General features: G+C 42.5%; 1 protein-coding gene across 4 annotated transcripts in view; it reads right to left on the bottom strand.

The window, feature by feature from the left end:
- LOC115153443 (1-acyl-sn-glycerol-3-phosphate acyltransferase epsilon) overlaps positions 1 to 16,399 on the bottom strand; it is a 43,253-nt gene that overhangs the window by 11,149 nt on the left and 15,705 nt on the right. For 3 of the 4 annotated variants that reach the window (XM_029698889.1, XM_029698888.1, XM_029698890.1), the window contains 5 exons: positions 15,100 to 15,169; positions 14,852 to 14,967; positions 14,646 to 14,735; positions 12,484 to 12,574; positions 2,014 to 2,175 (listed from right to left, as the gene is read on the bottom strand). In XM_029698889.1, the coding sequence (XP_029554749.1) occupies positions 2,014 to 2,175; positions 12,484 to 12,574; positions 14,646 to 14,735; positions 14,852 to 14,967; positions 15,100 to 15,169 (529 nt within the window). Of the gene's footprint in view, positions 1 to 1,137; positions 1,469 to 2,013; positions 2,176 to 12,483; positions 12,575 to 14,645; positions 14,736 to 14,851; positions 14,968 to 15,099; positions 15,170 to 16,399 lie in introns of those variants that run through there. The other variant, XM_029698891.1, reaches the window with a different exon arrangement.

The following is a 16,399-nucleotide window of genomic DNA, read 5'->3' on the forward strand; positions in this document are numbered from 1 at the left end:
CCATTGAGAACTTGTGGTCAATCCTCAAGGGGCGGGTGGACAAACAAAAACCCACAAATTCTGACAAACTCCAAGCATTGATTATGCAAGAATGGGCTGCTATCAGTCAGGATGTGGTCCAGAAGTTAATTGACAGCATGGCAGGGCGGATTTCAGAGGTCTTGAAAAGAAGGGTCAACACCGCAAATATTGTCCTTTGCATCAACTTCATGTAATTGTCAATAAGGTGCAATCTTACTGGCAGCAATATCCTTGTCTGTGAAGCCCTTTTTGTGCAAAAGCAATGATGACAACACGTGTTTCCTTGCAGGTAACCATGCTTGACAGAGGAAGAACAATGATTCCAAGCGCCACCCTCCTTTTGAAGCTTCCAGTCTGTTATTTGAACTCAAATCAGTATGACAGAGTGATATCCAACTTGTCCTCGTCAACTCTCACACCTGTGTTAACGAGAGAATCCCTGGTTTGATGTCAGCTTGTCCTTTTGTGGCAGGGCTGAAATGCAGTGGAATTTTTTTGGGGGGGGATTCAGTTAATTTGCAAGGCAAAGAGGGACTTTGCAATTAATTGCAATTCATCTGATCACTCTTCATAACATTCTGGAGTATATGCAAATTGTCATCATACAAACTGAGGCAGCAGACTAATTAATGTGTCACTCAAAACCTTTGGCCACGACTGTACTGTGGGGACGATGTCACTGTGGGGACGATGTCATCGATGCACTTATTGATGAAGCCGACGACTGAGGTGGTGTACTCCTCAATGCCATTGGATGAATCCCGGAACATATTCCAGTCTGTGCTAGCAAAACAGTCCTGTAGCGTAGCATCCGCGTTATCTGGCCACTTCCGTATTGACAAGTCTCTGGTACTTCCTGCTTTGGTTCTTGCTTGTAAGCAGGAATCTAGAGGATATAATTATGGTCAGATTTGCCAAATGGAGGGCGGGGGAGAGTTTATTATGTATCTCGGTGTGTGGAGCAAAAGTGGTCCAGAGTTTTTTTCCCCTCTGGTTGCACATGTGACATGCTGGTAAAAGTGGAATAAAACTGATTTAAGTTTGCTTGCATTAAAGTCCCCGGTCACGAGAAGCACAGCTTCTGGGTGAGCATTTTCCTGTTTGCTTATGGGCTTATAGAGTTGGTTGAGTGCGGTCTTAGTGCCAGCATCGGTCTGTGGTGGTAAATAGACGGCTACGAGTAATACTAAGTACTTCCCCGCACAAAAAACACACTGGGCGATCCTCATTATGTCTCAAAGTTTGTATGAAAATGAGAGCGTAACTCATCGCTGTATTTGCGTTCCATGGCGATCGAGCTCAGTCAGAACTTGTGGCTAGCTTGAGTCCATTTGATGAGTGGTGAGTGCTGGCGAGAGGGAATGACAAGTCAGTGGCTGACAGCGCATCATCTGCTGTTGAAAGACAGTGCTGCAGCGTGTGGGTAGCGGAGTGATCTTCAAGAAAACTGCCGGGGGAAAAAAACAAAATCTGATAAAATGCTTAGCAGGCATCTCCCTCTCGCACAGCTGCCAAACTGAGCAGAGAGCGCACTGAACAGTGAGCGCATTTGCACTTGGCCAAAACAACAAAATATTCATTGACTCCGACACATCGCAACCCACCATTAACAGGTCCGTGACCCACTTTGGGTCGAGACTCATACTTTAAGGCTGCCACAGACAATTTGATGATTCCTGCCAGTGACTCACTGGCGTCAGTCATTACTATTGCAATTTAAAATGGCGCTGACCATAGCTCAAATAAAGGGAAAGGGGGATACCTAGTCAGTTGTACAACTGAATGCATTTTGAAATGCGTCTTCCGCACTTAACCCAATCCCTCTGAATCAGCCTTGTCGATGATCAAAATACTAAATAGAGCGTTTATGTTAAATGCACATGTTTACTATTAGTGGATTGAATACATCGCTTTGCTTAGTTTTACTTCCTAAAGTGTTCCCATTCCCCTTTAATACCTGAAAGAATTGAATTGTCTCGAACAACTTCATACCTGGCATGGTTGGGGCAGGTTGTCTATCACTGCTTTTGCCCAGTGTTGCCTCATACACAACGGTGATATCATAAACAGCATCCAGGTGATCCCTCATGGTCTCTATGGCAACGTGAGAGGCTTTCATTCTTGGGGTTAGAACATGGTCTAAGGCAGCCAGCCCTGAGGGAAATAAACAGGAGAGCATTGGTTAACTCTGATGTGCCAGGCAACATGCAGTGGTAGCCCTTTACACTCGTACATGTATACGTGTTAAAAATGGCAGATTTGGGCACTAATATGTGTCTCAAATGGAACGTAGTAGCTGTACAGTAACATGCTATACATGACGTCAGAGCTCGGGCTCTGAGCTTCACAGTGCTGTATGGGTTTTGATTGACAGCTGTTCTGAACTTGAGCGTGACAAGTAGTCCCCCTCCTCCCTCCCAGTAATTGGGAAACTTTTGCAAATATTTTGTCTGAGTGAGGGAAATGCTGTAAATTAAGAGGACTCAAAGTATTTTGAAAGATGAGACATTGAGGATTATAATAAATACTGCTTTGATGTCATACAAGCCAAACACCGGTGAGTCCAAATGTGCACTGCACATTTCCAAATCATTTAACTCATGTCATACAGTTGAAGTCAGAAGTTTACATACACCTTAGCCAACTACATTTAAACTCAGTTTCACAATTCCTGACATTTAATCCTAGTAAAAATGCCCTGTCTTAGGTCAGTTAGGATCACCACTTTATTTTAAGAATGTGAAATGCCAGAATAATAGTAGAGAGAATGATTTATTTCAGCTTATTATTTATTTATTACATTCCCAGTGGGTCAGAAGTTTACATTCACTCAATTAGTATTTGGTAGCATTGCCTTTAAATTGTTTAACTTGGGTCAAACGTTTTGGGTAGTCTTCCACAAGCTTCCCACAATAAGTTGGGTGAATTTTGTCCCATTCCTCCTGACAGAGCTGGTGTAACTGAGTCAGGTTTGTAGGCCTCCTTGCTCGCACATGCTTTTTCAGTTTTTTCAGCTTTTTCCTCCTCATGATGCCATCCATTTTGTGAAGTGCACCAGTCCCTCCTGCAAAGCATCCCCACAACATGCTGCTGCCACCCCCGTGCTTCACGGTTGGGATGGTGTTCTTCAGCTTGCAAGCCTCCCCCTTTTCCCTCCAAACATAACAATGGTCATTATGGGGCCAAACAGTTCTATTTTTGTTTCATCAGACCAGAGGACATTTCTCCAAAAAGTACGATCTTTGTTCCCATTAACAGTTGCAAACCGTAGTCTGGCTTTTTTAATGGCGGTTTTGGAGCAGTGGCTTCTTCCTTGCTGAGCGGCTTTTCAGGTTATGTCGATATAGGACTCGTTTTCCTGTGGATATAGATACTTTTGTACCCGTTTGCCCAAGCATCTTCACTTTTCGCACCAAAGTACGTTCATCTCTAGGAGACAGAACATGTCTCCTTCCTGAGCGGTATGACGGCTGCATGGTGTTTATACTTGCGTGCTATTGTTTGTACAGATGAACCTGGTACCTTCAGGCGTTTGGAAATTGCTCCCAAGGTTGAACCAGACTTGTGGAGGTCTACAATTGTTTTTCTGAGGCCTTGGCTGATTTCTTTTGATATTCCCATGATGTCAAGTAAAGAGGCACTGAGTTTGAAGGTAGGCCTTGAAATACATCCACAGATACACCTCCAATTGACTCAAATAATGTCAATTAGCCTATCAGAAGCTTCTAAAGCCATAACATTTTCTGGCATTTTCGAAGCTGTTGAAAAGGTACAGTCAACTTAATGCATGTAAACTTCTGACCCAATGGAATTGTGATCAGTGAATTATAAGTGAAATATTACTTGTGTCATGCACAAAGTAGATGTCCAAACCAACTTGCCAAAACTATAGTTTGTTAACAAGATATTTGCAGAGTGGTTGAAAAACAAGTTAATGACTCCAACCTAAGTGTATGTAAAGTTCTGACTTCAACTGTATATAGTGTCAACATTCAACATACAGTTACAAGATATCATGCCATACCCTGGGTTGTTCTGAACATAATTAGCCTGTTTATTGTGAAGAAAATTTACTGCGGCACACACACTTGCATGCACTTGACTCCTTTCTACTCACACAAAAATTACAGAATCGGTTTCTCTGAATTGCCTAAGATCGTATTTCATAACTTAGCTTAAATCATGCCCAAGTGACCCAGATTGCGATTTTATAATGGCCGTTTTTAGATTGTGTAAAATAAACAGGATTTGTGTGATGGGGGGGGTGCAGGGTTGTGTTCCAAACAAAACTACAAGTGTGCTTGTTCTAGTTCCTCAATGGCACTGCTGGGAGACCTAAAAAAGTACCTTTTAGTTGAAGACTTATTTGAGTCAAAAGTGCATTGAAATTGCTTAGGAACTGTGCACACTTTGGAGAGGTGCATGGCCACTTGGAGACACCAGTCCTCTCACTCAAACCCTTGTAGTTTGTTTATTTAACTAGGCAAGTCAGTTAAGAACAAATTCTTATTTACAATGACGGCCTACCAAAAGGCCTCCTGCGGGGACGGGGGCTTGGGATAAAAAAAAAACATACAATATAAATATAGGACAAAACACATCACAAGAGAGACAACACAACACAGAGACTTAAGACAGCATGGTAGCAACACAAAACATGGTATAAAACATTACTGGGCAGAGTCAAAAGCACAAAGGTCAATTAGGTAGAGACAATACAACACACAAAGCAGCCACAACTGTCACAAAGTGTCCATGATTGAGTCTTTGATATAAAACTGTCCAGTTTGAGTGTATGTTGCAGCTCGTTCCAGTTGCTTGCTGCAGCGAACTGAAAAGAGGAGCGATCCAGGGATGTTGGTATGTTGCACCTACCCCACATTTTCCAGGAATATTCCTCTCACGTATCCAGAGTATTTTCTGATTTTGCTAACGAAAATGAAAAGTACAGTAAATATAATAATTTACCACCACAGTAAATGTAATAATTGTACCATTATCTCCAAACTGTTCCCTTTCAATTTCTGCCATGGTTATGCAAATGCTTTTTGGATCTTTCAATAAATGCTAACAGCAATACAGCGCTCCATTTAAATAATCAGGTCACATATCTGAATGGTAGACAGTAGACAAATTGCAGGATCAATGGACAAACGAGCCCATACTTCACTGACAGGTGACTAATGTCTTTCAAAAATGTCACCCGGTTGTTGTAATCACTAAAATCAGATAGAATGTCGGCTGCACTTGAGACCAGCAATTATCTAAAACCATATATGTAATGGCGCCGAAGGATGGCTGCCGTTTCATGGGCTCTTCACCAACCGTGCTATTTTGTTTGTTTTTTCGCATTTTTGTAACTTATTTTGTACATAATGTTGCTGCCACCGTCTCTTATGACCGAAAAAAGCTTCTGGAAATCAGAACAGTGATTACTCTCCTTGAACTGGACGAAGAATCGCACTTTAACAAGACGGACGAGAGGGATTTACTCCAGACACCCGAACAGGCCCTCATCTCTGTCATTCGCAGGAGAAAGAGATGGAAAAGATATCGCAGAAAGAGATCAGGGTGCCTTGTGAGGATCTGCCGACGAGTGGCTAATCTGCCCTTGCCATCCGTACTACTGGCCAATGCACAATCGCTGGAAAATAAACTGGACAAGCTAAATGCACGTTTATCCTACCAACAGGACATTAAAAACTGTAAAACGAATGAACAACGACATGATTAACATACAGCTGGTGGGTTACACACTGCATCGTCAGGATAGAACAGCAGCCTCTGGTAACACAAGGGGTGGCGGCCTATGCATATTTGTAAACAACCGCTGGTGCACAATATCTAAGGAAGTATCAAGGTTTTGCTCAGCTGAGGTAGAGTATCTCATGATAAGCTGTAGACCACTCTACCTGGAGAGTTTATCTGTATTTGTCGTAGCTGTCTACATACCACCACAGACTGATGCTGGCACTAAGACCGCACTCAATGAGCTGTATACAACCATAAGCAAACCGGAAAAAGCTCATAAAGAGGCGGCTCTCCTAGTGGCCGGGGACTTTAATGCAGGGAAACAAATCTGTTAAACCCAATTTCCATCAGCATGTTAAATGTGCAACCAGAGGAGAGAGAAAAATACATTTTAAACTCTAGCGACCCCCTTTACTCCACACAGACGCTTACCAAGCTCTTCCTCGCCCTCCATTTGGCAAATTTGACCTTAATTCTACCCTCCCGATTCCTGCTTACAAGCAAAAACTAAAGCAGGAAGCACCAGTGACTAGATCAATAAAAAAAAAAAAAAAAAGAAAAAAAAAAAGAGGTCAGATGAAGCAGATGCTAAGCTACAGAACTGTTTTGCTAGCAGACTGGAATATGTTCCGGGATTCCTCCAATGGCATTGAGGAGTACACCATATCAGTCATCGGCTTCATCAATAAGAGCATTGATGTTGTCCCCACAGACACTACATACATACCCCAACCAGAAGCCATGGATTACAGGCAACATCCGCACTGAGATAAAGGCTAGAGCTGCCCCTTTCGAGGAGTGGGACTCTAACCCGGAAGCTTATAAGAAATCCCGCTATGCCCGCCGACGAACCATCAAACAGGCAAAGCGTCAATACAGGACTAAGATCGAATCATACTACACTGGCTCTGATGCTCGTCAGATGTGGCAGGGCTTGCAAACTATTACAGACTACAAAGGGAAGCACAGCCGAGAGCTGCCCATTGACATGAACCAACCAAACGAGCTAAATTACTTCTATGCTCGCTTCGAGGCAAGTAACACTGAGACATGCATGAGCGCACCAGCTGTTCCAGATGACTATGTAATCACGCTCTCCACATTCGATGCGAGTAAGACCTTTAAACAGGTCAACATTCACAAGGACGCAGGGCCAGACGGATTACCAGGACGTATACTCCGAGCACGCGCTGACCAACTGGCAAGTGACTTCATTGACATTTTCAACCTCTCCCTGTTCGAGTCTGTAATAACAACATGTTTTAAGCAGACCACTATAGTCCCTGTGCCCAAGAACACTAAGGTAACCTGCCTAAATAATTACCGATCCATAGCACTCACGTCTGTAGCCATGAAGTGCTTTGAAAGGCTGGTGATGGCTCACAACACCATTATCCCAGAAACCAAAGACCCACTAATTTGCTTACCGCCCCATCAGATCCACTCCACACTGCCCTTTCACACCTGGACAAAAGGAGCACCTATGTGAGAATGCTATTCATTGACAGTAGCTCAGCGTTCAACACCATAGTACCCTCAAAGCTAAGCTAAGGACCCTGGGACTAAACACCTCCCTCTGCAACTGGGTCCTGGACTTCCTGACGGGACGCCCCCAGGTGGTAAGGGTAGGGAACAACACATCCTCCATGCTGACGCTTAACACGGGAGCCGCTCAGGGGTGCGTGCTCAGTCCCATCCTGTACTCCCGGTTCACTCATGACTGCACGGCCAGGCACGACTCCAACACCATCATTAAGTTTGCAGATGACAAGTGGTAGGCCTGATCAACAATGACGTGACAGCATATAAGGAGGAGGTCAGAGACCTGGCCGTGTCGTGCCAGGACAACAACCTTTCTCTCTCTCAACGTGATCAAGACTAAGAAGCTGATTGTGGATTACAGGAAAAGGAGGACCGAGCACACCCCCATTCTCATCGACAGGGCTGTAGTGGAGCAGGATCAGCGCTTCAAGTTCCGTGGTGACCACATCAACAAACGAACACGGTCCAAGCACACCAAGACAGTCGTTAACCTGTTTGGGATAGGGGGCAGTATTTTCACGGCCGGATAAAAAACGTACCCGATTTAATCTGGTTACTACTCCTGCCCAGAAACTAGAATATGCATATAATTAGTAGATTTGGATAGAAAACACTCTAAAGGTTCTAAAACTGTTTGAATGGTGTCTGTGAGTATAACAGAACTCATATGGCAGGCCAAAACATGAGAAGATTCTATACAGGAAGTGCCCTGTCTGACTATTTGTTCTCCTTCTTGGGCATCTCTATCAAAAATACAGCATCTCTCCTGTAACGTGACATTTTCTAAGGCTTCCATTGGCTCTAGGAAGGCGCCAGAAACTGGAATGAGAGCTCTCCAGTCTCTGGGCAAAAAAAACAGCAGGAGTTTGTGAGTGGTCCTGCTGAGAACAATGACACTGAGGCGCACGTGCACGAGACGACTCCATGTTTTTCTTTCAGTGTTTGAATGAATACAACGTCGCCGGTTGGAATATTATCACTATTTTACGAGAAAAATAGCATAAAAATGTATTTTAAACAGCGTTTGACTTGCTTCGAAGTACGGTAATGGAATATTTTGAATTTTTTTGTCACGAAATGCGCCCGCGCGTCACCCTTCGGATACTGACATGAACGCACGAACAAAAAAACGGAGCTATTATTTGGATATAACTATGGATTATTTCGAACCAAAACAACATTTGTTGTTGAAGTAGAACTCCTGGGAGTGCATTCTGACGAAGAACAGCAAAAGTAATTACATTTTTCTTATAGTAAATCTGAGTTTGATGAGGGCCAAACTTGGTGGGTGTCAAATTAGCTAGCCATGATGGCCGGGCTATGTACTCAGAATATTGCAAAATGTGCTTTCACCGAAAAGCTATTTTAAAATCTGACACCGCGATTGCATAAAGGAGTTCTGTATCTATAATTCTTTAAAAAAATAAATGTTTTTTGTCAACGTTTATCGTGAGTAATTTAGTAAATTCACCGGAAGTTTGCGGTATGCTAGTTCTGAACATCACATGCTAATGTCAAAGGCTGGTTTTTGATATAAATATGAACTTGATTGAACAAAACATGCATGTATTGTATAACATAATGTCCTAGGAGTGTCATCTGATGAAGATCAAAGGTTGGTGCTGCATTTAGCTGTGGTTTTGGTTTTTGTGACATATATGCTTGCTTTGAAAATGGCTGTGTGATTATTTTTGGGAGGGTCCTCTCCTGACATAATCTAATGTTTTGCTTTCGCTGTAAAGCCTTTTTGAAATCGGTAGCGGAACGTCTGTCCCTAACAGGTTTTAAGAGGGCACGACAAAACCTATTTCCCCTAAGGAGACTTAAAAGATTTGGCATGGGACCTCAGATCCTCAAAAGGTTCTACGCCAGAGAGCATCCTGACTGGTTGCATCACTGCCCTGGTATGACAACTGCTCGGCCTCCGACCGCAAGGCACTTCAGAGGGTAGTGCGTATGGCTCAGTACATCACTGGGGCCAAGCTTCCTGCCACTCAGGACCTCTATACCAGGCAGTGTCGGAAGGCCCCAAAAATATTATCCAAGACTCCAGCCACGCTAGTCATAGACTGTTCTCTCTGCTACCGCACGGCAAGCGGTACCAGAGCACCAAGTCTAGGTCAAAGAAGCTTCTAAACAGCTTCTACCCCCAAACCATAAGACTACTGAACATCTAATCAAATTGTTACAAAGACTATTTGCATTGTCGTCCACCTGCGGATATTGCTGCAGTCAGCATGCCAATTGCATGCTCCCTCAACTTGAGATATCTGTGGCATTGTGTTATGTGACAAAACTGCAGATTTTAGAGTGGCCTTTTATTGTTCCCAGCACAAGGTGCATCTGCGTAATGATCATGCTGTTTAATCAGCTTCTTGAAATGCCACACCTGTCAGATGGATGGATTATCTTGGCAAAGCAGATATGCTCACTAACAGGGATGTAAACACATTTGTGCACAACATTTGAGAGAAATAAGCGTTTTGTGTAAACAATTTCTGGGATCTTTTATTTCAACTCATTAAACATGGGAGCAACATTTTACATGTTGCGTTAATATTTTTGTTCAGTGTAGTTAAATCTGTTGCTATGCAAACATAAGACTGCAGTTTATCGAGGGCAACACTGGGTTTATATTGCATTCCATTTCATGGTGATATGGCTGTGATGGCCAAAGCAGTTAATTGAGAAATCAGCAATTGCAAATGTTATAACTTCAGAAGCGGCTCACACAAGGGATTATGATCTAAAAGACCCAAAGCAGCAGTTTCTCAATATCAAACAATTTCTGGGTAACAAACTAAGTACCTAATTGTTTTCAATTCAAATGGTAAAAAATAAACAAAAATAGCTTCTTAGCAAAGAGAAATTTCTCAAGCAAGAATTTTGCTAGGACATTCTGGGAGTGGTCCGAGAGGGGCGAGGAAAACTAGCTGTTATTGGCAGAGGTTTGGAACTCTCGTTCTTATTGGTCTACTAACTAATTAACTGCCTGGTAAGGTCACCAGGCAGGCCAAAACGACATTCCACCAAAACAGACTGAAATCCCAGGCAGTCTTTTCAAACATCTCATACACTTTAAGGGCATTATAATTTTCACAATATTATTCCAACCACAGTGTGGAAATATAAAAACACAGGAATATCACTTGACTGCACAGGGCGTTTGATCTTTAGCATTCGCTTAATTTTATTAATACTCTACTAAGTATAGAAAAATAAGTACATTATAGTAAACAAGAAGTATGTGGACACCACTTCAAATTAGTTGATTTGGCTATTTTAGCCACACCCGTTGCTGATGTGTGTAAAATAGAGCACACAGCCATGCAATCTCCATAGTCAAACATTGGCAGTAGAATGGCCTTATTGAAGAGCTCAGTGACTTTCAACATGGCACTGTTATAAGATGCCAAAAAGTCAGTTCGTCAAATTTCTGCCCTGCTAGAGCTGCCCCGGTCAACTGTAAGTGCTGTTATTGTGATGTGGAAACGTCTAGGAGCAACGTTTCAACCGAGAAGTGTTAGGCCACAAAAGCTCACATAATGGGACCGCCGAGTGCTTCAGCGCATAAAAATCGTCTGTCCTCAGTTGCAATACTCACTACGGAGTTCCAAACTGCCCCTGGAAGCAACGTCAGCACAATAACTGTTCATGGGGAGCTTCGTGAAATGGGTTTCCATGGCCGAGCAGCCACACACAAGGCTAAGATGAGCAGTAGCAATGCCAAGCGTCGGCTGGAGCAGTGGAAACGCGTTCTCTGGAGTGATGAATCTCGCTTCACCATTTGGCAGTCCAACTGACAAATCTGGGTTTGCCGGATGCCAGGATAAACTACCTGCCCCAATGCATAGCGCCATCTGTAAAGTTTGGTGGAGGAATAATGGTCTGGGGCTGTTTTTCATGGTTCGGGCTAAGCCCCTTAGTTCCAGTGAAGGAAAATCTTAAAGCTACAGCATACAGTAACATTCTAGACGATTCTGTGCTTCCAACTTTGTGGCAACAGTTTGGGGAAAGCCCTTTCCTGTTTCAGCATGACAATGCCCCCGTACACAAAGTGAGGTGCGTACAGAAATGGTTTGTCGAGATCGGTGTGGAAGAACTTGACTGGCCTGCACAGAGCCCTGACCTCAAACCCATAGAACATTTTCGGAATAAATTGGAACGCCGACTGCGAGCCAGACGTAGTCGCCCAACATCAGTAGCCAACCTCACTAATGCTTGTGGCTGAATGGAAGCAAGGTCCCGCAGCAATGTTCCAACATCTACTGGAATGCCTTTCCAGAAGTTGGGAGGCTTTTATACTCCATATTAATGCCCATGACTTTGGAATGAGATGTTAAACGAGCAGGTGTCCACATACATTTGGCCATGTAGTGTGGTAGTCGGCTACCAAACGAAAATATCCTACTTTATGAAACAAAAGGTCTTAAACAAGAAGCCATTTCAAACCTTTCAACTTGCTCTTGAGAATTAGGTCTACCAACATAAATCACTTACAGGTCAGCAGTAACATACTTTTGTAATCACAAATTAATCTTTTGCCCAATTTATAAGCTACAGCCTCTGGAATATTTAATTAAAAGGAGCTCACTGGTCCAAGCTGCCAAACTCTTAGCACTGTACCAGCAATCCACTGACAAGGATAAAAAATAATAATAGGCAAAATGAAAAGCCGCCTGGCTGTTCTAAGGTTCCACTCTAATGCGGTCAACAAACATTTGGGTTGTGAGATTTTGACAAAAGATTGCAAAAAGTTAGTTGGGAGGGTAGATTGTATCCGCTGTTACAGTAAATGTATCTTGCTTTTAAATTGCAAGTTGTATTTGTTCAAAACCTTGTTACCAAATACCTTATGACCCAAAAACCATTATACAGTTTTAAAAAAAGTTAGGGATTGAGTCCTCCTCTGTATTCTGCCACTGAACATGGCCACTGGGAAGTTGCTGAGGTTAAAGGTTGAAAAAGAAAGCAGTGCTACAACAATCACTTTCAATGTGGGATAAGGAATCCATTAAGCATGGGAGGGGAAGAAGGTGAAGTACCCGTTCCAATGCATTACCCCTACATGACCTCCATTTGTTAATCCTCCCCAAAGCTTTGCTATTAGTCATGAAAGAATACACTAGCTCGGAATGTATAAATCAATGTGAAATTATGAAAGAGCACCTTCTTTAGTGGCAAAAGCCTGACTGTCGCTGATCATCTTCTTGAGTTCAGGGTTGTATCGGGTTCCTTCTGGGAAGATGACAAGATACATCTGCACAGAAATCAAAACAAACGGGGGTTTAGTTACAGCAAGTGAAGACTTGCAGGGGAGATCAGCACATCATTACTCGTAAGGTAAGTAGTCTAAGACTATGTTTCTACACTCTACATACAGCGCATTCGGAAAGTATTCAGAGCCCTTGACTTTTTCCACTTTGTTACGTTACAGCCTTATACTAAAATGGATTAATCTACACACAACACCCCATAATGACAAAGCAAAATATCACAAGTGTTCAGACCCTTTACTCAGCACTTTGTTGAAGGACCTTTGGCAGGGATTACAGCCTCGAGTCTTCTCGGGTATCACGCTACTAGCTTGGCACACCTGCAGATCCTCAAGCGCTGTCAGGTTGGATGAGTCTCTCCAGAGATGTTCGATCGGTTTCAAGTCCGGGCTCTGGCCACTCAAGCACATTCAGAAACTTGTCCCGAAGCCACTCCTGCGTTGTCTTGACCGTGTGCTTAAGGTCGTTGTCCTGTTAGAAGGTTAACCTTCGCCCCAGTTTGAGGTCCTGAGCACTCTGGAGCAGGTTTTCACCAAGGATCTCTCTGTACTTTGCGCTCTTCATCTTTCCCTCAATCCGGACTAGTCTCCCAGTCCCTGCCACTGAAAAACATCCCCACAGCATGATGCTGCCACATCATGCTTCACCGTAGGGATGGTGCCAGGATTCCTCCAGACGTGACGCTTGGCATTCAGGCCAAGTTAAATCTTGACTGTAGCAGACGAGAGAATCTTGTTTCTCAAGGTCAGAGTCATTTAGGTGCCTTTTAGCAAACTCCAAACGGGCTGTCATGTGCCTTTTACTGAGTGGCTTGTCTGGCCACTACCATAAAAGGCCTGATTGGGTGAGTGCTGCAGAGATGGGATAACCTTCCAGAAGGACAACCATCTCCACAGAGGCAATCTAGAGCCCTTTCAGAGTGGCCATCGGGTTCTTGGTCACCTCCCTGACCAAGGCCCTTCTCCTCCGATTGCTCAGTTTGGGCGGGCGGCCAGCTCTAGGAAGAGTCTTGATGGTTCCAAACTTCTTCCATTTAAGAATGATGCAGGCCAGTGTTCTTGGGGACCTTCAATGCTGCAGAAATGTTTTGCTATGCTTCCCCAGATATGTGCCTCGACACAATCCTGTCTCGGAGCTGTACAGACAATTCCTTCGACCTCATGGCTTGGTTTTTGCTCAGACATGCACGGTCAACTATGGGACCTTACATAGACAGATGTGTGATTTCCAAATCATGTCCAATCAATTTAATTTACCAAAGGTGGACTCCAGTCAAGTTCTAGAAACATCTCAACGATAATCAACGAAAACAGGATGCACCTGAGATCAATTTTGAGTCTCAATTCAAAGGGTCAGAATACTTATGCAAATAAGCTGTTTTTCTATTACCAAATTTGCTAAGATTTCTAAAAACCTGTTTTCGCTTTGCCATTATGGGGTATTGTGTGTAGCTTGATGAGGAAAAGGCTGTAACATAACAAAATGTGGAAAAAGGTCTTAATACTTTCCGAATGCACTGTACCCATGCACATATGAAAACCTGGGTGTCATGAAGACAAGACTAGTCAGAAAATCATGATAAAATGCTAGCACAGAAGCCCAGGGACAAAGGGTAGTCCAGAAGCTCAAACAACAAGCTGTGGATCTTCGTGTCCTGGGAAAAAGTTATTTGGCAACAGCTGTTCTTCCTGATATGGACTAGGCACAGGGAAACATTTAGAATGGACATGCCAGTGACCAAAACGGCCATTATAAATATTTATTTCAGTTGGTTTCATGTATTTTGTATATTTTAGAATAGCAATGCTCTTCAAAGAATGACAAATTGGGATAAAGTAAGAGCACTTTTATGGTATTTCACTGGCAGCCTCACAGCCCATCAATAGAATCCATTGAATGAAGTGACAGTATTAAATATTAGTTTTGTTGGCAGCGATGTAAAAAGTTATTGGCTTCGATGCAAGAAATAACATGCTTATCACCAAAAATGCTTTTGGGAGTAAATAACATTCATAAATCAGACAGTTTCTGTCAGTGTGCTCCTTAAATACTTACTGGTGTTCCCAACACTGTCTGTGAAGAAAGCTTCTTTTTCATTGCCTTCTCGTCAAACTTTGCGCTTCGCTTCACGTAGACACCTCCATGCTAAATGAACATTTGATAAGAAAACTGATACCAAATAGGCTTAAATAGCTCTTACCAATAAGCACAATATATATTACAGCATCTAACAGTCCAAAACTTTTAGATAAATATATTACCTGAGAGAAATACCATCCGTATAATGGGAGCCATTTCAGCCCATCTTTTAGGACGTATCTCACATGGCCAAGTGCTTTCTGCCTAATGGCTAACATGTCAGCAATGATCCAGTCCGCTGTATGACAAGACAAGAGAAAGCAAGGGTTTTAGTCCAACTGCATCATGTGCCAAACTTTAACAAATTATTCTCGCTCAGAATGAACAGAAATTAATTAGTTAAGCATTTTGTTGAAAAGGAACAGCTCACCTGTGCATTGATGGTTGGAAAGGTAGACTACATTCTCTTTAATCTTTGGCACGTCTCCATAAATAACAATCTAAAGAAGAATGAATACTGTTACTTGGCCTAAAAGATAAGGGCATAATGACAAACAGAAACAAAATGGAAGAAATTTGGGTGGCAACCAAACTGAAATTTATGCGAATATTTGTAATTAGACATACACCCAGGATTTTGTGGAAAATCCAATTAGTGCTGAGGACGCCAATGCCAAGCCAATTGTGTCTTAAGTGTTTTGTTCATAAAAACGGGTCTCATCGTCTTAGCCTTTTAGAAGCTGTTAATGAACCAACTTTGCCACTTGTTAAAACACCACAACTCAGAAGTGTTGGTGTGCTTCATAAAACAAAGTGTGTTTCTCAATATGCATACTAATGTTATCCACACTCATGCTCCGAGTTAGTTCTCCAATGACGCTCTTGTGAGGACGAGAGGGTTGAGAACGCATAAACATTTGAATTTGTGAAGCTAGCTATATGTGAATCGTATTAATATAGCTAGCCAGCTAGTTTGACAGTTTGATTTGGAGTCATTCTCTGACCGTTGCATGCTCCAATTTGCTTGCTTGGAGCACGGTATAATGCATATTGAGAAACACCCAAAATGTTTGAAAATAGTAGGGAATTCCAGGTCTTCAACGTGTCTACTGGTATTCCTGTCGGCCTATGTGAAATATCATTTTGAAAGCCATATGCAAGAACACCCATAATAAATGAAGTCGTCACCAGACTAGGCCTAAATAGCAAACAAAGATGAACCACAAAAGAATGGCTGTGAAGTTATGTCATACATAAATCAGATAACATTGGCAATAGGCTAGATTTGTTCCTAACAACCTAAGGATTAATTTCATAACCCCTATGTAGCAATAGCTCAAACACAGACCAAATCAAAGCTTACTTTGTTAGTTGTTTGGTGAAAACGTTGTGTAAAATAGGCCTGGGCGGTATACCGTATTTTACTATACCGGTATTGATGCACGGACCGGTTTGGGTTTTTACTTTACCCTCTATAACAGTATTTGAATGTTTGTTAAATGTGATACGCCATGTCTAATGGTCAACACAGTACATGCAACGAAGTTGTTTCCACTTTAATCTTAATATAAATCCACAAGCGTTCTATAATTACAATATTAGTTTGTGTTTCTTACATCAGCAAACAGCTAGTTTGTATTGTCTTAGCAAGTTAAGCTACATCGTGTTAGCCACTAATGCTAATCGCTAGTCAGCTGGCTAAAAGTCAGAGAAAATGAAGCTAGCTAATA

Source organism: Salmo trutta, chromosome 18 (genome assembly GCF_901001165.1).
Source record: "Salmo trutta chromosome 18, fSalTru1.1, whole genome shotgun sequence".
Lineage (NCBI taxonomy): Eukaryota > Metazoa > Chordata > Actinopteri > Salmoniformes > Salmonidae > Salmo > Salmo trutta.